Raw genomic sequence first — 27034 nt, forward strand, 5'->3', positions numbered from 1 at the left:
CGTGGACTGAAATCTCCAAAACTGTGAGCCAAAATAAACCTTTTCTCTTTACGAGCTGATTGCTCCTGGTGTTTATTGTAGTGTTAGAAAGCTGACTAACACATTTATGAGAATAAATAGAATTCATATATTAGTTTTAATGTAAATTTTCAAGGTGGAAACTTTTTATTTTCTATAGATAATTATGTAGTGAAAGGCAATGTGAAGTCAAAGGACTTTTTCTTCTAGTAGATAATTCTAGATTAAACAACTGGGATTCAAATCTCTTCAGCTCTCTTCCATAGAACAAAAGAACATTTTAGGAAGCCCAATACTTCCAGGAGTAGCCTTGTTATATCACTTACGAGATGGGAAACAATAATATTTGTCCCTTTTTAATCTCTGACAATAGGAAGAATCAATGAAATATACAGTTAGAACTGTTTAAAAGAATGATGTTATTAAAAATTCATCCTACAAAAGATGTTGTGTACGCTGAAAACTAAAAAAAATATTAAAATTCTCTCTCTCTTTAAAAAAATCCATCCTGTTAAATGCTTTTATTCATAATTCTGATTTTTGAAAATATTTAAATTGCACAGTAAAAAGATATAGAAATTTACTCATTCTTTTCAAAGAACTGAAATAAATATTTAAGTGACAAGTTCTATATGGAAAATGGGCTAGGTATTATTTAGGAGTTAACCAGCCCTAATGAAGCTGAAGGAACATTGAAAATTGTGTCCCCAGGCATCAACAACCTCCTGATTAACTAACATTTCTATATAGCGAGAATAGGAAATGATTGAAAAATTTTCGTCTTGATAATTAGAAGTATATTTAATGAAAAAAATTCACAATCCATGAGCTGTAAAGTGCTAAAGAATCAAAGTATTAAAGGAAGCACCATAAAACATTGCATGTGAGGAGGAGAATGTCGAAGTCATATATTTCTATGCTGTGTCTTTGCACAATATGATGCTATTGTATTGAATATTCAAATTAAAGGCTACTAGTGGATATTTATATTAGGTTCTCTCTTATGGCATTGAAGTTTATTGATTTAATCTTCATAAATATTCTATCAGGACTGATTAGTATTATTGTTTTACAGAAAAGAAATTTGAAGCACAGATTAAGTAACTTGCTCCAAAAAACAGGAGTAAGAAGTGATATATGCTGTAGCCATGTCAACTATGGTTTCAGAATCCAAACTCAGCCATGGCCTTGGTTAGCAGGACTGAGCTGCAGTGTGGATCTTGAGTGTCCCCTAAAAGTCTATGTGTTAAAGACATGGCCCCCAGTCTGTGGTGTTATTAAGAGATTGTGAAACTTTGGAATGCAGGGCCTACTGAGAAGACTTGAGTCCTTGGAAACATATCTTTGAAAAGGACTGTGGGACACCCTGCCATTCTCTTCCTCTTTCTCTTTTAATTCCCAGCCATGAGGGGAGTGGTTTTGCTCTCCTCTGCTCTCCTCTTTCTGTAGTAATGTACTGATGCACCACAAATCCAAGGCAACAGGAGAATTGATAATTTACTGAGACCTTCAAACTATGAGCCAAAATAAACCTTTTTTCATCTCTATTTATTAATTTATCTCAGATATTAGTTATAGTAATGGAAAGCTGACTAACATAGGATATTTTGTGTGCATTTTAGAATCCGCCCCTTCCAGTGGATGAATTGCAAAAGTTAAATGCCACGGTCTGATTGTCCCCTTCTCTCCAATCCAAATGTTGCTTCCCTAGAGTGTGATGATATTTTGAGATGGAACCTTTTGGATTTAATTAGTTTCAGATGAAGTCATAAAGGTGTGATGCTCATGGTGGGACTAGTGCCTTCTTAAGAAGTGACTTTGGATAACTTGCATGTTCTCTTTCTCTGTCTCTGTCTCTCTGTTTCTCTCTTCCTGTCATGTGAAGACACAAGGAGAAGTTGACTATTTATAAGCCAGGAAGAGAGCCCTCACCAGAAACCAGCCATGCTTGTACCTTTTCTCTCAGGCTTCAAGCCTCCTGAACTGTGGAAAATCAATTCTGTTTTTTCAATCACTCAATCTATGACATTTATGATGACACCATGAACAGACTAATACAGTAGACCAATTAAATATGTGTGGCCACTATGGCCAGGACTATTCTAAAGGGTTCTCCATCTGAACATCACAATTACAGAAAGGAAAGACAAGATGACTGTTTTTGTTTCTGATTCCAAAAAGACCTATTTTTCAATTATTTTTTCCTGTTTATGCATGCTTGGATATCAGGTTGAACCAGTAAAATGCCAACAGAAGTCCTAGTTATAACCTTTTGCTAATCTTGTCTGAAGCACAGAGATGTCTATTATTTACTAGGGAGCAATATTAAAATTATGTCATCAACCTCATACTTTATCATTAATAAATCACCTGTCTTGATGATGTTACCTCCTAAACTTTTCTCAAATTCAACATTCTATTAATTTCCTTATGTACACTGCTATATTTCAGGAATTCATCATTATTTGAATGATTTTTTCTGTTTAAATATCATTAATGGATCTCAACCATTTATAGAGTCAGGCTTAAATTCTATATCAGAATGTAGATAGTAGTTCTCATCCTCTTCCTGTCCCCATTTCCAAGATAATGTCTCATATGGAATTCTGCTTTATTTATTTTGGAATTTTCCCATTGTGCCTTTTCTCTGTCAAATGCTCTTGCATGTTCATGAGCATGACAGATGTTCACTTTCTCTATCCTCTATATATTTCCCTTCCATCCCATTATACTTCCAACACTGTTTCATCCCTTCTTTGATGCTACCATTACCCCTGTTCTAGACCTCAATACATTGCAAGAGGCTCTTTATATAGGCATTTGTCCTTCACCCACCTGACTGTGAGCAGATGCTACATCTCAGGAAATCTTACATTCTCAGAAATCAAATCCAAAGCTGGTTTCTTAGTGCGTACCAATAAAGCTTATTGATAGAATCAGCTGTTTAGCCGTGTGGCAGTTGCTTGCCTTAATTTTACCAGAATCTAAGGTAAGGAAGGACGAGTCAGTGGGTCAGTATGACAGCACAGACTCCCATTGTATGTGTTCTTTGGGTTACTATCAACACTTTACAAATAGTAAAATTGAGACCTGCATTAAATAATTTGCCTCAGGTACATGGGTTAGACATGATAAAGACAAGTGTGAATCAGGAGTTCAAACTCTTTTTAAACTAAAATGAAGTAAAAGACATTTAAAACATTACAAATGGACTCTTAATATATGAGGAAGAAGACAGGAGTAAAAGGAAAAGACACTGATATTGAGTGCTTCTATCAATTCATTTACATCTCCTACTGACAGCATAAGGTAGAAACTATTATTTTCCTTATTTTATAGATGAGACGAAGAGAGATGAAGAAACAAATCCAAGGTCACTCAACGAGTAAGTGATGGGGTAAAGAAATGAGCCCAGGAAATGTGATTTTGTATACCATTAAGTATACCATTGCATGCCATTAAGTATACTCACATGACTCAAACACACTCATTGTGCAAGTCATTCAAAGAACACTTCATAATTAATAGTTGTAACCATTGCTGAACTTCAATGACTAGTATGCAGGAAAGCAATATATGTCCTGAAGATTTCATTCTCCTTAGGTCATCTTCACTTACAGTAGTTGCTGGATCCTACCCCATAAATATTTTTTCCCTGCTACCCCTTCCTTCTTCACCACTTGAGGTAAGTGGGTTTATTCCAAATATAAAGCTTCCCTGCAGTAGTTTTATAGTGAAATATATTTTGTCTGTGCAGAATTTACAACATTTTAAGTAAATTGAAATCCCATATCTAAAGTCTTGAGGCAAAAAAAAATCCATGAGCATCCATTTGTATCTGTTCATGTCCACACCATGTGCCAGAGTTCTCATATATAATAAAATATATACACTGTATGTAAACACCATGTAAATATCAAATGTGTAGTTTAAACATTCTCTATAAGAAATGAGTGGGTTTCTTTAGGACTCAACCCTACACTTCTTTGAGATCATACAACACAATGCTCTTCAAAGTGTCCACCTTAAACTCTAAAAAGCAATCCAATTTTTTAAATGGGCATATGACATTTATCAAAAGAAGAAATGCAACAACAAATGTAAAATGGTCTACATCACTAATTATCACAGAAATGCAAATCAAAACCAAATGAGATATTATTTTACCTTAGTCAGAACACCTACTATTAAAAAAGCAAAACATAATCCGTTATGAAGATACAGACAAAAGAGAGCTCTTATATATTTGCTGATGGGAATGTAAGTCAATGTAGCCATTACAGAGAATAGTATGGTGGTCCCTCAAAAAACTAAAAATAAATCTACCTTATGATCAATCCAAACCACTTCTGAGTATGTATTGAAAGGATATGAAATCAAAATATCAAAAAAATACCTGCACTCTCATATTTATTGCAACGCTATTAACAATAGCTAACATATGAAATTGAGGCATCCATTGACAGATGAATGTATGTACAAAATGCAGTATAAATTCACAATAGCATATTGCTCAGTCATAAAAACTAATGGAATTTTATTATTTGCAGCAACCTTGATGGAACTGGAGGACATTATACTAAGTGAAATAAAGCAGACACAGAAAGACAAGTATAATATGTTTTCTCTTATATAAAAGCTAAAAAAGTTAAAGTGAAAGTAGAAGAAAGTACAATAGGGAGATAGGGGGAATATAGGAATGTGGGATGGGATAACAGACACCAAAATACAATTTGAGAGGAGAAATAAGTTCTGGTGTTTGACACCACGGTAAGGTTTCCACAGTTTACAATAATATATCTTTTGTGGAGAATTGAAAAAGAACTGCTTGAAGTCTCCAAATAGCATTGACAAGGAGATAGAAATGATAATTATCCTGATTTTCTCAATACATATTATATTCATGTATTGAAATATTGCACTGAGCCTCATAAAGATGTACTAATATCATATGTAAATTGAAATTTAAAATGAAAATTAAAAATTTTTCAATGAAGCACTTTCCTAGTTTATTTACTTCTGTAAGTATTGTCTAGAAATTTGGCATAAATGTAAATTTGACTCCTGACTTAATATTCCTAATTTTAAATATGGGGAGGGAGAAAAGGAATCTGTGTATTGTGAGCCCTCCTGGTGATTCTTATGCATCTTGAAGTTTGAGAAGAATTGCTATTGTCAGATAGTCCCAGAATATTATGATAACTTGGGGCACCAAAATAAAAACCCATATACATTAATTTTTAGTAGAAGGAGGTCTAAAATGACTTTATAGATAAGAAATTTTCTTTGACTGTCTTAATAAACTGCTCAAGGTCATTAGCATCAATGCATACAAGTAAAATTAGGAAAATATGTCTCTACTCTTAAAATAGCTTTCTCTCCATAAAATTAATAGAAATTTACTTTTCTTAGTATGTTGATGAGGTAACATTTGAAGTTTGCCAAATGCTGAAAACTATGAATTTTCTTACTTTGGGCATTTTTGATCCTGTCAGATCTGAATATGGCACAAAGACACAGGCCACTATTTTAAGACCTAGACTAAATGAATAAGTGTTCACTTACACGTTAGCATTTTCTAGTTCACATCATTAAACTGCATGCATTATTCATGTAATACCCAATTAGATGCTCTTTGTTGTTTTTTTGAAAACCAATTCACTAATCATTTTGAAATAAATTATTTTTTAAAGGAGGAGAAAAGGAAAGAGGCAAAATCAAAGGGAGAAAAGGGGAGAAAAAAAGTCCCTCCAAGTACAAAATAATTCCAATTGTTATTGCAGAACAAAAATGTTTTATGAAAATTATGTGGTTGGCAATAAGATTGATGTACAAAATCTGGGGGAGTAATGAATGTGTGAGACTCCAAGCACTGTCATGTTGAATGGGAAGAGGTGAAAGAAATTATATTCTGCTCTAATTATATCAAACCCTATTAGTTTAAACTGAAATAACAATTTCAATGCTTTGAAAGAGTAATATTTTGATGTCTATGAAGTTTTATCTATTAGTTATAACTGAGATTTGGTTGAAAAAATTTAAATAGGTATGTGATGTAGTATTTCCTTAAAAGTGGAAAGAATTGGAACTAGAGTAGCTACTGGGAGTAATTTTGAGGCACTATGTTATTTAGATGCAAGAAAACTGGAAGATAATTTCTAAGGGCTTTTTAAAATGTGTTTTTTGAGTAAAGATTATACAATATCTATGTATTTGAACTCTGTTACAATCATGGGCTGATGAATATCACATACAAACCTTTGGCACATTTTTAACAGAATCAAAAGCAATCAAAATAAAGGCATATCATTAGTTATCAGAACTTATGCTTTACCAACAATGTAAATAACAGTTACCTTTACAAATGCAACAATTTTCAAGGAGATTGTTGCTAAATATAAGGAGTTCATCACAAAATCCATTAGATTCCACCAATCATGGATGTAATCTTGAAGTCCTCCATCCCACATCTGTTTAATTTCTCCCCATATAAAACCTGCAATTATAAAAAGGTTCATTGTGAGTATGATTTTCAATCAAATCACTGAAGAAAGAGATATGCAATTTAGTAATTATAGACTGTGAAGCTGCAAAAAAGTTACATTTGGTATAAAATCTTTTTTTATAGGTAATAATATTGAGTTTCAGACATATTTCAGACGTCCAAGATACTAATCTAATTCTAGAAAATTCTGTTAGGTCAGCTTCACTTTCTTTTATCCATTTGAAAAATTCATAAAAGCACAGTTTTAATTGAACTGTAATTTCTGTGTAACTATATATTTTTCTCATGGAAGATGTCATGACATTTTATTGTAAGCAAATACATTGAGGTGTATTCTTCTCCTAAGTCAAAATGACTTCAAAATTCACAAAAAAAGTATATCTAACAAACACAACTGGTTTTAAACAATTAATCAAGGTATCCTTTTGTGCATTTTTATGCATTTAGCACCTTCAAAGATCTGATTTCAGTCTTTGATAAAAGAGTATAACGTTCATGTTAGTTTGTCAAAATTATTTAAATCTAGCAATAGCTTCAAAGATACACCTAGAAAAAATATAAATCTCTTTCTTTTATTATGGTTATATTTTAATATAAATATACTTTACATATAATGTATTTTATTTTAACGTGCACCATTTTCTAAGAAGTGCTTATAAAATATCAGTGTAGATTATCATTTTATTCCCATAACCTAAATATAATTAAAATATGTAATGCTATCTTTGCAGCCCAATAATGACAGAAAAATCAAAATATCTAGAATCGAGAAATACTGAAAGATAAATTTATGATATTTTAAATATGTTACTATCAGCAAACAATGAAATATCTCCAAGAATAATAATCTGGAATCTAAAATGTTTAATATTTTATTTGCTAACTGCTGAAAACAGAAAAAGCTAGAAATAGTATTGCCCTTACTCTAAAAGCAATAAATCAATCAATCAGATTATCTATAAAAAATCATCACTTTCATACATTCATAAGAGAGGTAAGAAATCATAGGGCATAAACTTCAAAGAGAAGCACATTACTACAAAAAGAACCATGTTATGATCCTTTAGCTCAGAGAATAGAGGGGCTAGATAGAGAGGCACCATACAAGAGAGAATGCAGCCACATTGATTAAACTAACTTCTTAAAGCTGCATGCTGGCTCACATGAGACAACAGAACCCTGGGGAGAGAGATGCAAGGAGTTTCCTTCTACTGGCATGCTCTTCCATGCAGCCCTACCCACTGCTCAAAAGAAAGATTATAGCCAAGCCTGGAAGAACACAGCGGCTGCCTCTGTGGAAAGGCATGCAGCTCTCACCAGACACTTCTCTCTGGAAGAGCAAAACATTTAGCACTATGACAGAGACAAGAGACAAGAAAGTACAGTGGGCCTCAGGTTTACACCAATAACTTTTTAGGTTTCCTATCACTGGGAAAGGGACAGAAAACCCTGTCCTGTACATGCTCTCAAACATCCGACTGCTGTGGAAACAGCATACGGATCACTGACAATCTCCAACCCCAATATAGAGAGGACTGCCTTGGTCTACCCTTCCCCATCCATCAGCAGGTTAACACCAGACAGCAAGCAGGAGCTGGCAACCACTGAGGAGGAGCCAGAGTCTGTGTGGAGACAAACTTTGGGGGCACAGGTTTCCAAGAAAGGTCGAAAATTGTGGGTGTAGCAGGGGCAATAAGAATAACCCTCTCACTGAAGGCAGAAGTGTTATGGCACCTGACACTGACTTCAGACAAATCAAAAGCCAATGTCAGCTCAGAATCTGACTCTCTTGCCCCAAACTTCTACAATGATGTTCAACAGAAAGAAAATGTGCATTTTCAGGCATTAAGTGCTACAGATGTACATTTAACAACACTTGATAAAATTAACATCCATCCATTAATGACAAAAAATTTTGAGCAAAATATGAGTAGAAGAGAAATTTCTCAGTCTGATTAAGGACATTTATGAAAATCCACAACTACCAGCAGACTGGCTTACTCTTTAAGGGGTCTGGAAATAAATAATTCAGGCTTTGCAAATAATGCATGGGCATGCCTGTGTTCCAGTGAAACTAGAAAAACCACAATGAGGCCAGATACACCTTGCTGGGCCATAGTTTGCTAACTCTTTTGGTGGTGATTGCATGACTGTATATGTCAATATTTTATATGTTTGCACATACACACTTACCACGATAGTGCTATAACTTAATTTGAATGAATGCAGTAAAAAGTATGAATCTGATATTGATGAATGGATATTAATATAGATGCAAATAAACAAAAATGGTAAATATTATAATATACCGACTATAGGTAATATCTGTTACTATACTTCTGTTTTTCATTTTATGCATGTTTGAAAAATATAGAAGCACAAAAGTTTCTGAATAGCTCAAGCAATCCTGAGCAAAAAGAACAATGTTGTAGACATTATAACACCTGATTTTAAAATGTACTATCAATTATAATAAAAACAACAAAGCATTGGTATAAAAATAAACACATAGATTAATAGAATAGATAGAAGATACAGAAGCAAATTCACACATAAATAACCATTTGATTCACCACAAAGGAGCCATGAGCATACTTTGGAGAAAAGGCAGCCTCTTCAATGCTGGGTAAACTTCCATCTGTAGAAGATTGAAACTAGATCCCTATCTCTCACCTGTATATGAAAATCAACTCAAAATGGATTGAACACCTTAATGTAAGACCAGAAACTTTGAAACTACTACAGGAAAGCATCAAGAAAACACTTGAAGATATTGGTATAGGCAACAATTTTATACATAGGACTCCAAGAGTTTTAGGAAATAATAGCAATAATTAGCAAATTTTTCTAATGGCAAATGGAATCATATCAACTTACAAGTTTCTGCACAGTCAAGGAATCCATCAGTAGAGTGAAGAGACAGTAATAGAATGGGAGAAAAATCTTTGCTGGCTATTCATCTGACAAAGGGCAAATTGGCTGAATAGACACTTCTCAAAAAAAGTACAAATGGCCAATAAATATATGATAAAATCCTCAATATCCTTAGCCATCAGGGACATGCAATATTTAAATTTTAAGTTACAATTAAATTTATAACCCAAATGAGAATTGAATGAATTTCAGGTGAATGAAGTATAGCGTTCTATGTTAAAGTCTGCTGTAGACCACTGCTTTGTTCTAGATCAGGCATTGTATATCCTAGCTTTGAGTCTCCTTTCATAAATAAATATCTCATGAGAGGTCAGCTAAGATAGGGAAACAATTGCAAGAGTGATAATATCCTTTTCCTCTATATCAAAGGAAGGAGTACATCAGAATGGAACATGATTCATGCACTGAATTTTAGAGCTGGTGGGAAACCAAATTTACTTTATCCAATGAGAAAAATCGCTTGGCACACAAGGAAACATTCCCTCCTCCTGCATCCAAAGTGCCTTTTCCTACTCTTCTGAGTATAGTCTCAGAATCCAGCAGACACCCACAGTTTACAGAAGAAAATTAAGGCCAAGAAAAACCTGAATTGAATCTGAATTGCCTAAATAAATTAGAATTATACAACATTTTCCTGTTCTTGAAATGTTACAATGTAACTATATTATTTTGTCTTGCTTGAAATTTTGCCAATTCATATAGGTAAGAAGGTGTGAGGTGTGTGTGTGTGTGTGTGGTTGTAGACTGGACAAATGCATTTTGAGTTCATGTTCAGCAGAAGGTCACAGTGATTAGAACTGAACTGTATCAGGTGAGGGATGTGTCGGGGCCAACTGACCTAGCAACCAGCTTTATTGAACCTTAGCCAAGCAGTCTAATCTCTCCAGGTCTCATTATCACTCTTCAAAGAGAAGTCTGGATTATATGACTTCCAAAAAATAGGATTCTATCCCAGTTGTATAAAATTGCCAGGCACCGCTTCTTCCTATTTATGGCATCAGAATTTTACTAAAATTGTTCATCAAAATACCTTCCATGAGAGATTAAAACACTGTCCTCTATAAGAAGACAGATTTATCTGCTCTTATTGCCCCAGAAAGGTAGAAGTTGAATTTTTGATATGAAGTTGGACTTTTTTTTTTTTTTTTTACTTTTGGCCCCAAATTTAAGAAACAATCTCTTGGTGATTAGAGTTGCTCTAAAACTGGAATAGAGGTAGAGAAATCTAATCCAGATCCTAGAATATCTTGTATCACTTGTATGTCAAAGAAATTCTGGCAATGAGGGGAACCTCTCTATGTAATCTCTAAGAGTCTGAAGCATTTGTGATTTAGTTGTTTACGAATTTGTATGTATCACAAAGTAAAATATATTTTAAAGTACCTGCTAAGCAATAGGAGCATTTATGGTAAATGCTCCTTAAAAATATATTGTATTATCACTCTCCTTGCTTCTACCAAACTGGAAATCATGTGAACTTACAACATCAAATAACTAACTTCAAATATTTTGTAAAGCATTCTGAAGAGGAAAAATGTATTATGGCCAAATTGATGTAGAGGGCAAAGGAGAGACACTGGAAAGGAGTTTTAAAGAAGCAGTTATGGTATCAGCCTAAAATGATATTTTAACTTCAGAGTTCCAAATAACTGAGAAAACTCTGTTCTGATGAGGTAGATTCTAGGAAATGGCACTTTAACTGAGTATGTAGATTGGATGATCTCTAGGGTTTTTTTTTTAAAGAAAACTAACAACAAACACAATTAAATTATGATATACTACAGTTTGTTTTCTGTAGTCCAAGGAGGAAACATTAAATACCTGACCACCCGAAATCTTACCTCACTCCTGATCTTTGAAAGACACAAAACTGAGAAAAACAGGTATCCTGATGAAACTGAGAACTCACTGCCATCACTTTTTTCTGAACTTGAGCTATAGATAAGTCTGCTACTTGATGCTTGTTGGGTGATGGTTTGCAATCTTTATTTTTAAACACCATCTTGCAGTACCATCTCATATAGTGTTACTATACCTGTCTGATGGCTATTGATTTCTGTCTGCTATGAGCATGTTAGTGAAATGCCAAATTTCATTTCTTCTGGTGATAATCACAAAATTTTGGAAGAAATAAGCCATTAGAAAAATGGATGATGCTATAAACTAACTGAAAAATGCATCCAGATGAGTAAACTATTCATGGCAACTAAAAAGCCTAAAGAGAACAAAGCTTGAGGGAGATGCTGTCACAAAATGTTTGTCCTGTTCCCACAACGGGAACATTTCAAAATAGTTCTTAGCTGTTTATAAACAGATGACATGATTTCTCAGAGTTGTGGTGGAGTCCTAATTATGTGCATTGATGTTAAGGCTGTGGGGACCAATGAAGGAAAGATCATAGTGCAAATGAGTCAGAGAACTTCTTTTTACAAAATATTTGTGGATGCCTGGAAGTGTTTGCTGTTTTTTTTTTTTCCTGTTTTTTTTTTTTTTAATCTTTTCCATAATTTTTTTTACTCAGGGCTGTTTGAGTGTTCTATTATTTCCTATCCTGTAAAGCTGGCTGTGAGGATTAGATGGAATAGGCAGTTCATTTAACAGCCCCAATTTCAAGTGAAAGATATGTAATTCTGCAAACAGGTCTCTTGTCTTACCTTCTCCAGCTCTTGGTACTTAAACAAATAGTAAACAGCCACCTCAAACAAAGAGCAAGTCACCTTCCCACCCATGGCCAACTCCAAAGGGCCTGTTACTCAAGCCCCCACATTGTCAGGGATCTGACCTTGGAAGACTCCTTTTAGAAAACTGAGTTGCATGCTGAGGCATCAAATCAATGAAGATAAAAAAGAACACAAAGAATCCGTCTCCCTCTGCTGGAATTTTGCTTTGTTTTGTTTTTCAAATCATGGAATAAAACAGTAGTCTCTAGTCAGAATCCTGATTCTACTCAAGAAGAAACCTCAATACTGTTAAGTTGTTTTACTTGATAGAGACTCACATTGTATGCAGTACTAACACTAAGTTAAGGGGCAGCTCCTGTGGTCTCAGCATCACACTTAAAAACTAAACAAAGATGAAGAAAAGAGACTCACTCTCCATTTTTTTTGAGGACAGCTTACAGACAATTGTAGCCAAGTTTTCCCATCTGAGGTTACTAGAGATACTGGGAGTGTATCTATTAGCAGCCACCCACCCCTTTATGCTCAATGTCTCCACAGGGAAAGAAGTAGGAAAGCAGATAGCAAGAGAGCCATGGGGTCAGAAAAGTACAGTTTTTGCACTATGAGGGATCAATACCAGAGAGAAAAGGAGGTGATTACTCACCACTGCTATTCATTCCTTAATTCAAGCAAAGGAGACTCCAAGAAAATCCTACATATTTAGAGATTTCAACAAAGAGAAAATGGCATCTTACTCTCTTCTGGGGTGTCTACTTGGGTAATTGGCTTGGTTCTCTCTTCCTGGATCTAGACCATAAGAAAAGATCGAGGAGCAGTGGGGTCCAGCAGCAGAGCATTTGAACCTCTTGTCATTTGATGTGGCAAGGTTCCTTGATACTTGAGTCAGTGCATGTTAGAGGAGAAGGCTGAGTGTGAGCCAACTCTCCAGTAATCAGGAGGAACATTTTAGGGTCACAGAACCCCAATAGGAGTGGATTTCTCCTTATAGGAGCTGAGGGACTGAAAGATGTCAGAGTTGAATCTCTGATTCAAGAATCATGCGGTGTGGAGGCAAGATAGGGCCTTCTACAGATTATTCATCCAGCTGAGGAGAGTCAGTATGTCAAAGCCTGTCACTCTGGCTACTCAGTAATTCCCAGAAGCATAGGGCACTCAAGAAAAATATCTGCGACCAGAGTACCATTGAAGGGATGGAGACGTTTAACTTCTCCTCTTCACTAAAACCCTGGGAATGGAGAGAACCTCCGTATCTCTCCTTCCATCCCAGTGTTGGAGAATGAGAAAAGATGGACAATCTAGGTTCTTTAAGCAATGGGCTTAGACTTTGCTGCAAAGAGATAAATCTTTAAACTGATTTGAACTATGCTGGGCCAGCTTTTAAATAGCTCAGTTTCAGGAAATTGTTATCTAATCGTGATATCATTAAAGAACAGGGAAAATATATTAGATTATAGGTTAACAGAGGAGAATGGTTGGAAGGAGTAAAACCATTTCATGTTCAGTTGTTAATGAATTAGATCTTCTTAGTAAAACTAGCTCATGAGTATGAAATTTGCATAAAAATTGACTTCCAGAATTGTTTCTCAATCTTAAATGTTTAAGTACCTCTGCAGTTTCTGAATCAACCAACCAAGATAATCATTCAAAATCTTAGTTTCTCATAAGAATCCTCAGTTATTATGATTTTAATCAGCAGACCATACTCAAAGAGTCATCAACTTAATGGGGCAGTGAATGTTTAAATAGTCTAAGTTTGAAGACTTCTAAAAACTTTTGAACCACTGTGGCTTTAACATCATTATTTTAACATTAGAGAAAAAAATGTAGGGATACACAATCGGGGAAATACATGTTTTCAAAGTTGACTAAGAAAGGATGCTATGCTAGTTTTAGATTATTATTAGAATGTAGAACTTGAGCATTCTGGATTATCTGATAACTTCTGACCTGAATACAGTTACTTAAAAATCAAGTGGGAACTTTATATCACCCTGGTGGCATTCTTTTTATAGGATTTCTGTTTAATTTAAAATTTCCCAAGAAAATTAAAGGGTTGAATACTTGTGTAGATGGGAAAATAATGAACAAACATTTCTCCAAGTTTTTGCTTATGTCACCTTTTCGATGAGTAACAATAGCTGTTAAATATACATTTTCAAGTTAATGAATACTAGTTTTTCACTGTGAAGATTACCACTCTCCACTTATTATAAACTTCTGAATATTTTAAAGACAAATATGTACAATATATATTTATCTCTTTTCGATTTCCTGAATACCCCTTACAGACACACACATACATACACTAATAAAACACTAAAACATCAATAATATCATTGGAAGCAAGGGAATTCAAACTTAAGTGTCAGCAACCAACACATGGGAACCAAAAAGGAAACACCTCAAGGTCAAATCAGAGGACTTCTTTCTTTCTTTCTTGGTGTAGCTTGTTCCTTTCAGTGTTAGCCACACACACTGTGTTTTAGACCAGAGGTTAGTAGTGATGACCCAGCGGGGATATGAAGGTAGTGGTAGTGACAATTGTGGTGTTGGTAAATGTGATATTCAGTATTAAATTATACCAAATGTGCATGTTAGTGTGTTATATCTTTAATAAATTTACAGACGAATTTAATCTATGCAAAAATCTAGGCCGGTAAATGAGACAGAGAAGGGTAAATGTAGAGATTTAAGTTTCCAGGCAATTTGTGCCTCTTATTATTCTGCTCTCTCACTTTTGGGGCAGTATTTCTTAGAGAATAAAAGGTCTAACTCTGGGTTTGATTCTAGTGTCTCCCACTTGCTAGCTGCTTAATGCTGCCCAAGGGACCTAGCTTTGCAAAGCCTGTTTTCCTCTCTGTGAAATGTTATATTACTATTGTTTAATATGGTTATGTAGAACAGAGTTACTGAGAAGTTCACAGAAGAACATGCATTTAAATTACTAATCCCTGTGCCTAAACTTTTAGGTACCCTTCAAAAGATGAATGGATAAAAAAAATGTGGTATATAAATACAATGAAATATTACTCAGCCATAAAGAATGAAATTATGGCATTTGATGGTAAATGGATGAAACTGGAGACTATTATGCTAAGTGAAATAAACAATTCCCAAAAAACCAAAGGCTAAATGCTGTCTCTGATATGTGATTGCTACATACATAAGGGGAAGGGGAAGGGAAGAATAGATTCTGCTATTGTTACTACTGGCACTACAACTTCTATTGTTATTCTAAAGTAATGAAAACTAATCCAAGTGTCCCTCTCCTCTTTCACTGTGACCCTGGTTTTTCTGGTGTATGATCCTCTTTTCCTATCTTTTCTCCTCTTCCTTCAAACCTCTGAACCATGTTGCCAAATATTTTCTGAGGGTCTGTAGATTCCAGATTTGGTGTATTTGGTTCATATTGCATTGCCACAATCTAAAATAATTCACTTTGTCTCCAATAAGGAAGCCACTTGGCAAATATTAGTAGGTCTACAAAATAGTTTAAATATTTATAAATGATATGTTTTTTGAGATTTTACTGTGTTAGTGTTGAAAACTCTATAAAGATGACCTTAAAGTATTTTCTTCCACAAGTAGGAATGAGGATTATCTATCATTCTGCAATGATTATCTGATTCCTTTCAAATTTAAAATACTCCTTTTAAATTAATAACCAGATGCTTGGCAGTTGTGTTTTAGACTGTATGTTTCTGCACCTAGTTCACTGAGATTTTTTTTTTTTTGAGCCCTGTGCCAAGTAGGGGAGAGAGGATAGGTCACAGGCTAATTTCTTATCATTGCAGAAGTATCTGTTCAGTTCTTGAAGGGGCTAGATGATTCAAAGGTGAGGTTGAAAATACGAATCCTTGAAGCCATCCGATCTTAATGACTATTGCACAGAAGATGTAAAAATACATGGCTGAGGGTGTAGCTCAGTGATAGAACATAGGCTTAGCCTGTGTGAGGTCCTGGGTTCACTTCCCAGGACCAATACAAATAAAAATGGTCACAAGAAAGGAATAATACATAGGATTTTTTTTTTGGTCCCTATGAATGTCTCAATAAGAAATTGATCATCATTTTTCATTCTGCATCTTCATTTGGCAGGCTTTGTTAAAATTTTCAGACTTGTTAATATCAACTTTTAGAACACAAAACATAAAATACATAATAGAAATGAGAAGCCAATGTTGCTAAAGAGAAATGGCTAGATAAGTACGTGTTATAGGCAAGATGGATAATCTGGGGATTAGGAGCACTTCTTGCTTTATGTCTAGAAATTCAATCGATGCTATTTTAACACAGCTTAGATCTGTTCCGTCTTTCCCTCAGTTGATCCTTCCTGTCACCCTGCTCAGTGTGCGCAGATTTACCTACTGTTTATTTGTGGCATGCTTCCAGGCAAACATGTGAAGTCAAGGCACTTCATCAGCTATTGTGTTTTCTCATGGGAGATTAAACAATTCTGCTTTATTAATATGGCCACCCCATTAAAGTTCTTCTTTGAGGAAGGATGGGATCAATTTTATAATATTTTTTAGCTAAATTATACATAAGTCTACAGGTGGAAATTTTATACAAATACATACTTTTTGGTATAGGGAAATAAAGTTATGGCACAAATTTGGTTGTTAAAATGTAGTTACCATGGATTCTAATGAAAAATTCAAAATGGGATCTGGGAAGGCCTGAAAACTAGAACCCAAAGGTATTTTCTTTTTTCATATCTCATTCCATTTTATCCCCAGAAATAAAAGACCTTTACCTGTGATAAAACTGCTGCTATAATTCAGATAAATTCTCATAGTGAACATTACACATATAACATGCTTTGTCTAGTTTGCATGTAGATTTTTGTAAAAAGGAATTTCACATATGGGTGTTCTATTCACTTCACATCCCTCATATTATATGCTAAAAATAAAACCCTGTATATAGTAAGGGACTTATAAAGATATATTTTACTCAACATACCACAGTTTCAGTACCCCAATATTGAGCATCAATAAGAAAGACTGAAAATAGCATAGAAACATTACCATTGTACTAACGGCAAGATATCTAGATCCATTAGGCTGAGAACAGTTCTTATGGGTGAAACAGCAAAGTGTATAAAATAAAGAAAGTCCCCCCAAAACCATACTTCTTGAAAAAAAAGGAATTAGTTTTAAAGGATAAATTTTAAAATTAGAGAAATTTTCTGTCCAAAAAAGTGAAAAATGACATAAATATGGAAAGCAATTAAACAAAAGTCTTTCTGTTGGGGTAAAGAAAATGGGAGGCATAAAGTTTGGCATTTTTCTTAAAATAAAGTTATCAGAGTTCTGGGAAATAGCCTCTGAGTTTGAGTAAAAGTTAATTTAGTAGCAAAAAAAATTATTACTTTACACAAAATGGTTCACAGAGATGACATGGATTGAAAACCTAAACCAGTTCAAAAAGATGTGGGGAAAACCCATCAACAGAGTTCCAAGCTCTCATTGTGAAAATGAACAAGTGGGGTCAGTTTGTAGGAGTCATTCAGTCTTGTGATTATAAATCTAGGACCTTACAATGGGTGAACCATGAAATGTCCTGTTATAATTGAAACCAGTGACCACCTATATTATCTGAAAGAAGGCCTGAGTAAGAAAATAGATTTGATTCATTCATATAACCATCAAATCAGACTATGCCTTCTTCACTGTCAACCCCTTCTGTAGAAGATTAAAGTATTTCTAACCCAATGTCTTTATCACCCCTTTCTTCCCTCCCTACAAAGACCAATTTTCTTTCCTTAATAATAGGAGTTCAGCACACAGGATGACAGGAATCAGTGGGACTTTAGATGTCATCCACTCTAAATCTTTCAATATACCTATGAAGACATGGAAAGTCCCCAGAGTCTGTGACAGTCCATAATTTCATGATTTCTTAGTGGTAGAGCCTGGTTCACATAGTCCAGTCCAGTGCTTTTCCCGTTATAACCGGATCATATAAGCACACTCCTTATAGTTATGGGTCTATTAAAGCACCTAGAATTCAAGACTTGGCTATGAGGCACTCAACCATTGCCCAAACTTGATGAATAATACAACTATTTGAAAAAATCTGCTTGATATATAAACATTCTTTCTCATGCCCTGTCCTGTAAAAGCAAGATAATCATTCCCATACATATTTTTCTTATTCTAGGAAACAATTTTTCTTCTAAAAACTTCTCAGATCATTGAACTCCCTGTGGTCAGAATATTTTGAGGAAAAAAAAATGCCTTTAGGAGATATCACTCTGCTGCAATTAAAATTTCTATAATTACATCTGTGTCTTATTTAACCATATAGCTGTGGTTCAGATGTGCTTTCTTTCAGCCATTTTTAAGGAATATTTTACCCCAAATTTTGCATTTAGAAGGCAGCCAATGACATTTTGTAAAATTGTCAATGACTGTTTTAATTGTACAACTTATTCAAAGTTTGAAACACCTATTTTAATATTATTTATCATTTCCTATCATTACGATCGTGAATATATTTGTTTATTACTCACTTCTTCTAGTAAAATTTAAGCCTCATAAAACTAAGGGCTTTATTTTGTTGTTTTCTTTGACATTACAATCATACTGCACTGCATTTTACAAAGAGAGTACTTAATACAATTCCATTGATTGGATTAAGACTAGAAATGTGACATCTGCTTGTGCTTTATTGCATCTATAATATTTTTCTAAATGAAATGTTCTATATTCCTTTTGGGACATTAGGATATTTATACATTCAATGCATATCACCTATAATAGGAAACTTAACCTCCTACATTTTTCTGTAAAAATTGCTTCAAATAAATTTTCTATGAAGAAAACACGTAACAAATATATTCCTCTGTGAGTTACTTAATTTAAGTGGAAACAAGCAGAGTAGTTTATCTTTAATAAAGTAGTTTATCTTTAATAAACTTTAACTGCAATTTCATAACTATTTTATTCAAAGGGATACTTATAGATCATCTAAAGTTTCCATCTAATCGAAATAAGATCACACTTTATGTATTTCAGATTAATGAGAATCTACTCCAAAGTTCACTTGAGATTTCTCTAATATTTGAATTATGTAAAACATCAAGTCTTCTCACTATGAACTTTACTTATTGCCATTAGAGTATCTATAATCTTTCAAATTGAAAAGTGGATATATCTCAGATTCAGACAAGTCTATTTTTTTTTCTGGATTTTTCTATTTAGAAATTCCTCAGAAACTCTAAGGTTAACCCAAATTGATCTTCTGAGAGTGCAAATCATAAAATTTGTTGTACATTTTCTAATGAGATGAATAGGATACCAGAAGGATTTAAACTGATGAGCTAACTTGAGAAAATGTTTCTCTGCTAACCACAATAGGATACAGAAAAGAACAATTAAAATGTAAATTTAACGATGGCTACAATAACAAGGAGAAAAAAAAACACAAGGTTTTCATTAAATAAGATGTTCTACCTTACTATGATTTGAAGAGGATTTAAAATAATTTTCTTTCTATTATGAGAAAACAGAAAGACGGAACATGTTCTATAATTTCATTTTCTGTTACTCTGATTGACAATAGACATTTCAAAGATGACTTAAACAAATTGCTTTTATAAAATGGTTGCAGTTCTTTATGTATAGAACCACTCATTCTTTAGAGTGGTTTATACTTATCTTTTAGAAGGTATATGTACTAAGAAAATCAGAATGATTGTACATGGTCAGTGAGGAAAGTTAAAAGCTTTAAAAGAAAGACAAACAAGCAAACCCAGAGAATCATTTGTGGGGTATGAAGTCATTAAAATCTGGAATGTTAAAGCTTATGGTTACCTTTCTTTGGGGAGCAGGTCCACCACAGCTTGCAAAATATTTCTTTAGCTTTGGGGGTTAAGTTTTGGAACTACCATGGTCAGAACCTATCTTAAACATACCTAAGTGCCAAACATTAATATTATTTTCTGAGCAATACAATTCCATGGCAGTAACATGTTTGTATTATATTTTCTATAGTAACACATTTACCCAGGACCCACGGTAATATCATCCACTCGACGATGGTTGGTGGTGGACCTTGCCTGTTCAAGTCTGACCTGTCGATGTGCTGAGAGGCAAGCAGCAGCAGGAACAAAAAAGTCAAATAGGAGGCTGTGTGGCAGATAAACTTGATAAATGGCTTTCTGATGAACAGTCCAAGTGGGCTTTTAGGAGCTATCAGGTAGCACACAGAGAAGACGGGAAAAAGAAGTCCTATTATGAAACATGTCACCATCTTCACTGCCCAGTGTCTTCTCCTCCAGCCCGGGAATTCATCATACCAGCGAGATGCAAGGAGTTGTTGGCAATTGGGCTGGGCAACGAACTAAAATAGAGAGAAGGAAAGGAAAAAGGAAACAGAAATCAGTGTTATATATTATGGCTTCAATTCATCTGTAAGAACACAGTAATTTTGGGGGAAGGAAATTCTTTCTTGAGCATATTTAGAAACATACTTTAACTTGTTTAACAAGACACAACATGTTTAACAAGACACAACCAATATCAAATTTGAAGGCCATCTTTGGGAAAGTGAAATGGAACTTGGAAATAGGAATACACATAAAATATATTGATGAGTGGCCGAAGTGGTTTACAGAAATACACATGTACATACAAATAAGTATACTGACATGTTATGCTATAAAATTAAAATGCAAAGGTCACTATTTCTTCAATTAGTTATTTTTTGGTAATGACATTATATTTGATCTTCATTTGAATACATGACATTCTAACATTTTTTATAATAAACATGTATTACTTTTCCATCAGAAAACCAAGTATACTTTTAATTGTGTCATGTAAATAAGAAAAAATCTTTGAAAAATGTTAATCAGCAGAGTGTAAATCATCATAGCTGAATTTGATGGAAACAATCTCTAAATCCAATAAATGACCATCTCCAAACATTTCACAATTATGATATCATTTTATCCTGGCAACATATTTGAGATGTAACATGGATGTTTCTTTATTTTAAGGATAAGGATACAAGGGTTTATAAGTGGTCTCTAGATTTATCCAAGATTACATATCCAGGTCAGGCATGGTGGCTCAAGCCTGTAATCCCCTCTGCTCGGGAGGCTGAGGCAAAGGATGGTGAGATCAAAGCCAGTCTCAGCAACATAGCAAGGAGGATCTAAGTAACTAAGTGAGACCCAGTCTCTAAATAAAATACCAAAGGGGCTGAAGATATGCTCAGTTGCACCCCTGGATTCAGTCCCCAGTACCAAAAACAAAAAAAAAGAAAAAAAAGAAAGTTTACATATCCAGTAATGATGGATGTTTCAATATCTGGTGCAGATTTTTTATTTTTATTTTTTATTTTATTTATTTATTTATTTATTTTTGCATACTATCTTTCTTATTGGGACTGACACAGTAGGCAGAAAAAAAAAGTGTGGACCAGATATCATTTGTGTGATATGTAACTTTGAATATATGAATTAAGAGGAAGTTAGTTTTCTCAAACTCCAGGTGGAATGGCCTGGAAATGCTTACCAGTAGGCATATTTGTATAGTGGAAAAGGGAAAAGAAGGAAATTCAAAGCAAGATGTTGAGGGAGATCCACAGCCTGTACTTGTTGGAAAGTGCAGAGTGCCTTCAGGGAATGCCCATTCGTAGGAATTTAAATCCCTTGTGGCTCAAGAGAGTTCTCTTGGCATCATAAGAGAGAATCTCTCTATAATAAAACTGCAGGCTGCTCTTTTCACAGTTACTGCCCCTCCCCTGAGTTCTCCTTTTTCTTCTTCAGTTCTTAACCCTGTGGATCCCCTTTAAGCAAGACTTTGTCCTTTCTATTTCTTGATAATATGGAAGCAAACAATCCCTCATAGACAAAAAGGATGCCTCTTCTGAGCACGAAAGAAGAAATGGGATGCTGAATTAGAAGAACAGTTTAAGAACTGAGGCGTCTAATCATATGGATTAGAGGAATTGGCGCCTATGTAACTGTTTCCCCCATCCTGTCTTGTGTGCCTACTCATCACGAACATGGTGGGCAAAGCCAAGTGACAGAATGAATTGAGTTATGATAACAGGGTAAGTAAATACAGATAAAATAAAATAATTTCTTCAAAACTAGGATGAGGAGACCACTCTTCATTACCTTATGAGTAATTTATTCGAGTTTCAATTTCCATTAGATATTAAAGTTAAATTTTATAATCAAAAAAATAGCTCTTCTTCAGACCCTACTTGCCTGTTTTTTTTTTTCTTTTTCTTTTTTCTTTCTTTATTTTTTCTGGTCAAAGCCAGGCTTTTAAAAATCAAAGTAGAGTTCTTACCATATTTGTGGAGTACTGTCAAAGTGATCTAGATTAACAAGGTCTGTTTCTTTTAAGAGTTATATTTATTTTTTCCCACACAGTTTTTCCAATCCTCATTTCATAAACAAATCATCATCTACAATCTTATTATTTTTTTCATTTCCCATGGGGGGGGGAAATGTTAACAGTATTAGAATTTAGAACAGTGTAAAGGTCTTAATAGAAGAGGGTTAAGTAAACTCCCTTAACATAAGCAGCAGTTGCTATAATCTCTCATTCACGAATTGAAGAAACAATTTACATAGTATTTACATTGTAGTAGAAATTATAAGTAAAAATCATTTTGTGTAAACAAGAGGATATACACAAATTTTATGACAATATAACTTTTTATATAAGCATCTTGAGTATTTACTGATTTTGGGATCCTTGGGGGGTCCACCATAGGTGATAAAAATGATTATTTTTACATTTTGAATAATATAATTTTAATTAATATAATATCACAAAATGAATAATTAGTTTATTTTTTCTACAAGGAAATTACATTCAGAAGATAATAACTCAAACTTAAGGGGATATCAATACAATAACTAGGTGACTACTTGAGTTTTCATAAGCTTTATTAAAAGATAAAAATTTAATAAAGTTTTAATCAGACCTAAGAACATCTTGTCTATAAAATTTGAGAACTATCAAGGAAAGTAATTGATCAAATTTAGAGTCTGCCTTGCATGAATTGTCTTGTCCAACAAGTCCTCTGACACTATAGAGTTTAAACAATCATCTTCACACTCATCAAAGATCCTATTGATTTTCCTTGAATATGCATAATAAATCTGTATTTCCAAGTTAGAGCTCAATAAATAGTTCAATGCATATTGCTAGTGTATCAGACTAGTACACCATGTCTAATGTCTGTATCACTAGGAAAGAAGATGATAACTAAATTCCATCTCATAGTGTTGATGAGGCAAGGGCAGGATTAAACGTCTTCAATAATTCCTGGGACTAAATTCAAAATTGTTTGAGTAACTGAGTTGGGCTGAAGAGTTACAAGAAGTTGAAGATGGCAGAGGAAAAAAAAGAGAGAAAAAGAAAAAGTAATAAAGAAATGGAGGAGGTAATAGATTCAAGATTGAATGTATAAAACTAGTGAACTTGACAAGTACACAAAACCCAATTAGAAGATGGGAAAGTTGAGTCAGTAGATAACACACACATTTTCCAAGTCACAAAAGGCAAAAGTTGGCACAAGCTCCACATCCATTCACCAATATCCCTCTGCAGGTGTCTATAAAAAATGCTTTCAAACTGTTATGAGATAGGGGTAAAAATAAACATGCCCAGTATTTCTAGGTTGCCACCTAGATGCTTTCTTAAAAATGAACAGAAATGTGGAGGCAGGAAATTTTATAGCATTGAGGGAACCGCCATTTGACAATTCTGGTAGGTGAACAATTGATGAGAATGGCAGATGACAATCAGAGAGGATGGTGTGGTCCAGATCCTGGCCATCCCCCAGTGGGCTGATTCCTCAGTCTCTGATGAGCCACCTGCATTGTCTGTATGGAGGGAGTAGCATGTTCGGAAAGGGCACTCCACTCTTAAAGGAAGTCTTCCACAGAGATTCCTACTGAAGTTGAATTCCACTCTACTATCTTCCATCAGGGCAAGAATCCAGAAAAGAAAAGAAGACATATGGATATGAACTTTAGGTGCTCTTATGAGATAAAAGTTTATGGTCACTCTTCTTTTTCCCATCCATTTTCATATAATATTCATACTTATTGATTCTGAGAAAATTAAATTATGTTAGAACTTATAAAATAGGAGATGCATTACATGCTTTCTTTCCACCATCAAAAGATGATATCAGAGAAGAGAGCTCTGCCTTTATCCTGCCAATTTATACATATTAGTAATTTAAGTGAAAGATTGTATTTGTTTCAGATGTGATCTTACAAATAGATTTTTTTTCAACTCTAGTTTTAAGGTCACAAATAGGATAATTTTCTTTTATGTTCTCTGATTTGTTTTCCTCCACAAAAATTCTTTCTGTCTTTCTGACAACAAATCTCTCTGTATACTATCTTGACAAACAACTTTCCTGGACAAAATAACTGTTATTATAATTATCATTAATTACAATATTCGTTAATTATCTGTCCATTGAAGTTGTATTGCAATTAAGTCACTTGCAATAGACAGAGGAAGAGTTGAGTGTTTTGAACCCATCAGAGTCCACACAGTAACTGATGCCCTCCCTAGATTCCTGTATCTGCTCCAACTTATGTGACAATGCAGAGGCAAGGCAAACAGTACAAGGAGGAGCCGAGGATCAGTTCCTCAAAGCTCTGCCAGTCTCTGACATCACCTTCACAAAACAGGGAAGAATTGGGACTAAAGTGTTTGCTGAAAGGAGATTAGTCTTTGGTGTTGGTTTTATTCTACCTTGTCTGATCATTACCAGGGCCTATGCATCAAACATCTGTGTGTTTCCTCCCTCCTTGCTGGCCCCTCCATGTACCTTTAATCTAGGTAATTGGTTTCTAACAAGAATAATTGAACAATAGACTTTCCTATTTCCTTATTTAAAAAAAAAACAAAATTATGTTCCTAAAAATGAAGGATCTACCATTTCCTCTTGCTCATCATCAAGGACAGGATTTCCACTTTCCATGAGTACAAGGGTTGCTTGTTCCCATCCTGGTCCATGTGGACTTCCTGAGTGAACACATATCCCTATGTGTAAGGATAGACTGAGAAGCATGGGTGGAGGGTGATCTGAAAACAAGAAATAAACTACTGTATATTAGGAAATTAGTTACTGGAATCTTAGACCTATAACCATCTGTAGGAATTCTCCAGGAACTGCAACTAAAAAAATTGAGTGCTAACTTACTTGCAATTTACTGATGATTTTCTTTCTTAAGGTAATGCACTATCCTTTGGATGTGGAAATTATTTAAAAATTTGTTTCAATTAAGTTATACATGATAGTAGGATGCATTTATGTACTTTGATATATCATACATAAATGGGGTATAATTTCTCATTTTTCTGATTGTACATGTAGAATCACATCAGTCATGCAGTCCCATATGTACATAAGGTAATAATGACTGTTTCATTCTACTATCCTTCCTATCCGCATATCCCCTCCCTGCCTTCACTCCCCTCTAACCAATCTAAAGTAACTCTATTCTTCCCTAGTGCCCTTGCCCCCTTATTGTGAATTAGCTGCCACATATCAGAGAAAACATTCACTCTTTGTTTTTTGGGGGATTGGCTTATTTTGTTTAACATAATATTCTCCAATTTCATCCATTTACCAGCAAGTGCCATAATTTCATTCTTTAAAGCTGAGTAATATTCCACTGAATGAATGAATATATATATAATTTTATCCATTCATCTATTGAAGGACATCTAAGTTGGTTCCATAGTTTTGCTATTGTTAAACTGAGCTGCTATGAACACTGATGTGGCTGCATCACTGTAGCATGCTGATTTTGAGTACTTTGGGTATAAGCTGAGGAGTGGCATAGCTGGAATCAAATGGTGGTTCCATTCCAAGTGTCTGAGGACTCTCCATACTGCTATCTACAATGGTTGTACCAATTTTCAGTTCTACCAGCAATATATGAGTGTACCTTTCTTCTAACATCCTCACCAATATTTATTGTTGCCTGTATTCTTGGTGATTGCTGTTTTGACTGTAGTGAGATGAAATCTTAGAATAGTTTTGATTTGAATTTCTCTAATCGCTAAAGATGTTGAGCATTTTTTCATGTATTTGCTGGTCAATTGTACTTCTTCTTCTGTGAAGTGTCTGTTCAGTTCCTTAGCCCATTTTTTTGTATCAACATAGGATGTCTGACATTTTATTAAAATGTACCTTCCCATTGTATTAGTTTCCTAAGTGCTGCCATACAGAGTACCATGAAGTAGGTAACTTAAAATAACATGCAATTATCCTCTCATGGCTCTGGATGCTTGAAGTCTACCATAAATTTGTTGGCAGTGCCACCCTCCCTCTCAGACCCTGGGTAGAATTCCTTCTGGCCTCTCCTTCTGTCTGATGAGTGGCTGGTCAATTGCTGGCATTCCTTGATTTGCAGCTGACCATGCCAATCTGCCTCCGTTCTCATGTGGTGTTCTCCCTGTGCACCTCACTTCACATCATCTCCTCTCTTCATGAAACAACTCCAGCTGGATTGGAGCAAGGGCCCACCCTACTTCACCGTGACTTCATCTTCAGTAGTTTCTTGTGCAGTAATCTTATTTCCAAATGAGGTCACATTCTCCTGTGCTAGGCACTGGGATGTTAGCATATCTTTTTTTGTAGGACACAATTCCAATGATAATCATCATAACTGCAAATTTCCTAGCAGTTGTCTAATTTTACATTTAGATTGCTATTTTCTTTGGTCCAACTATATTTCAAACACACACACAAAAATTAAATCCCTATAAATCTCTTTTACAAACAATCTTTGTTAGATATGAGTGTTAGCTCACATCCATTTTCTTAGTGAACTCAGGAAATACTGCAGTGGTGGATGGTGGCCAAGGTTCCTCTATTCCACTCCATGTTT

At 34.5% G+C, this 27034-nt stretch overlaps 1 protein-coding gene across 8 annotated transcripts in view; it reads right to left on the bottom strand.

The window, feature by feature from the left end:
- Trpc4 (transient receptor potential cation channel subfamily C member 4) overlaps window positions 1-27034 on the bottom strand; it is a 132769-nt gene that overhangs the window by 29668 nt on the left and 76067 nt on the right. For all 8 annotated transcript variants that reach the window (XM_026413699.2, XM_077792392.1, XM_026413697.2 and 5 more), the window contains 2 exons: window positions 20151-20487; window positions 6375-6514 (listed from right to left, as the gene is read on the bottom strand). In XM_026413699.2, the coding sequence (XP_026269484.1) occupies window positions 6375-6514; window positions 20151-20487 (477 nt within the window). The remainder of the gene's footprint in view (window positions 1-6374; window positions 6515-20150; window positions 20488-27034) is intronic.

This window comes from Urocitellus parryii, chromosome 2, assembly GCF_045843805.1.
Source record: "Urocitellus parryii isolate mUroPar1 chromosome 2, mUroPar1.hap1, whole genome shotgun sequence".
NCBI lineage: Eukaryota > Metazoa > Chordata > Mammalia > Rodentia > Sciuridae > Urocitellus > Urocitellus parryii.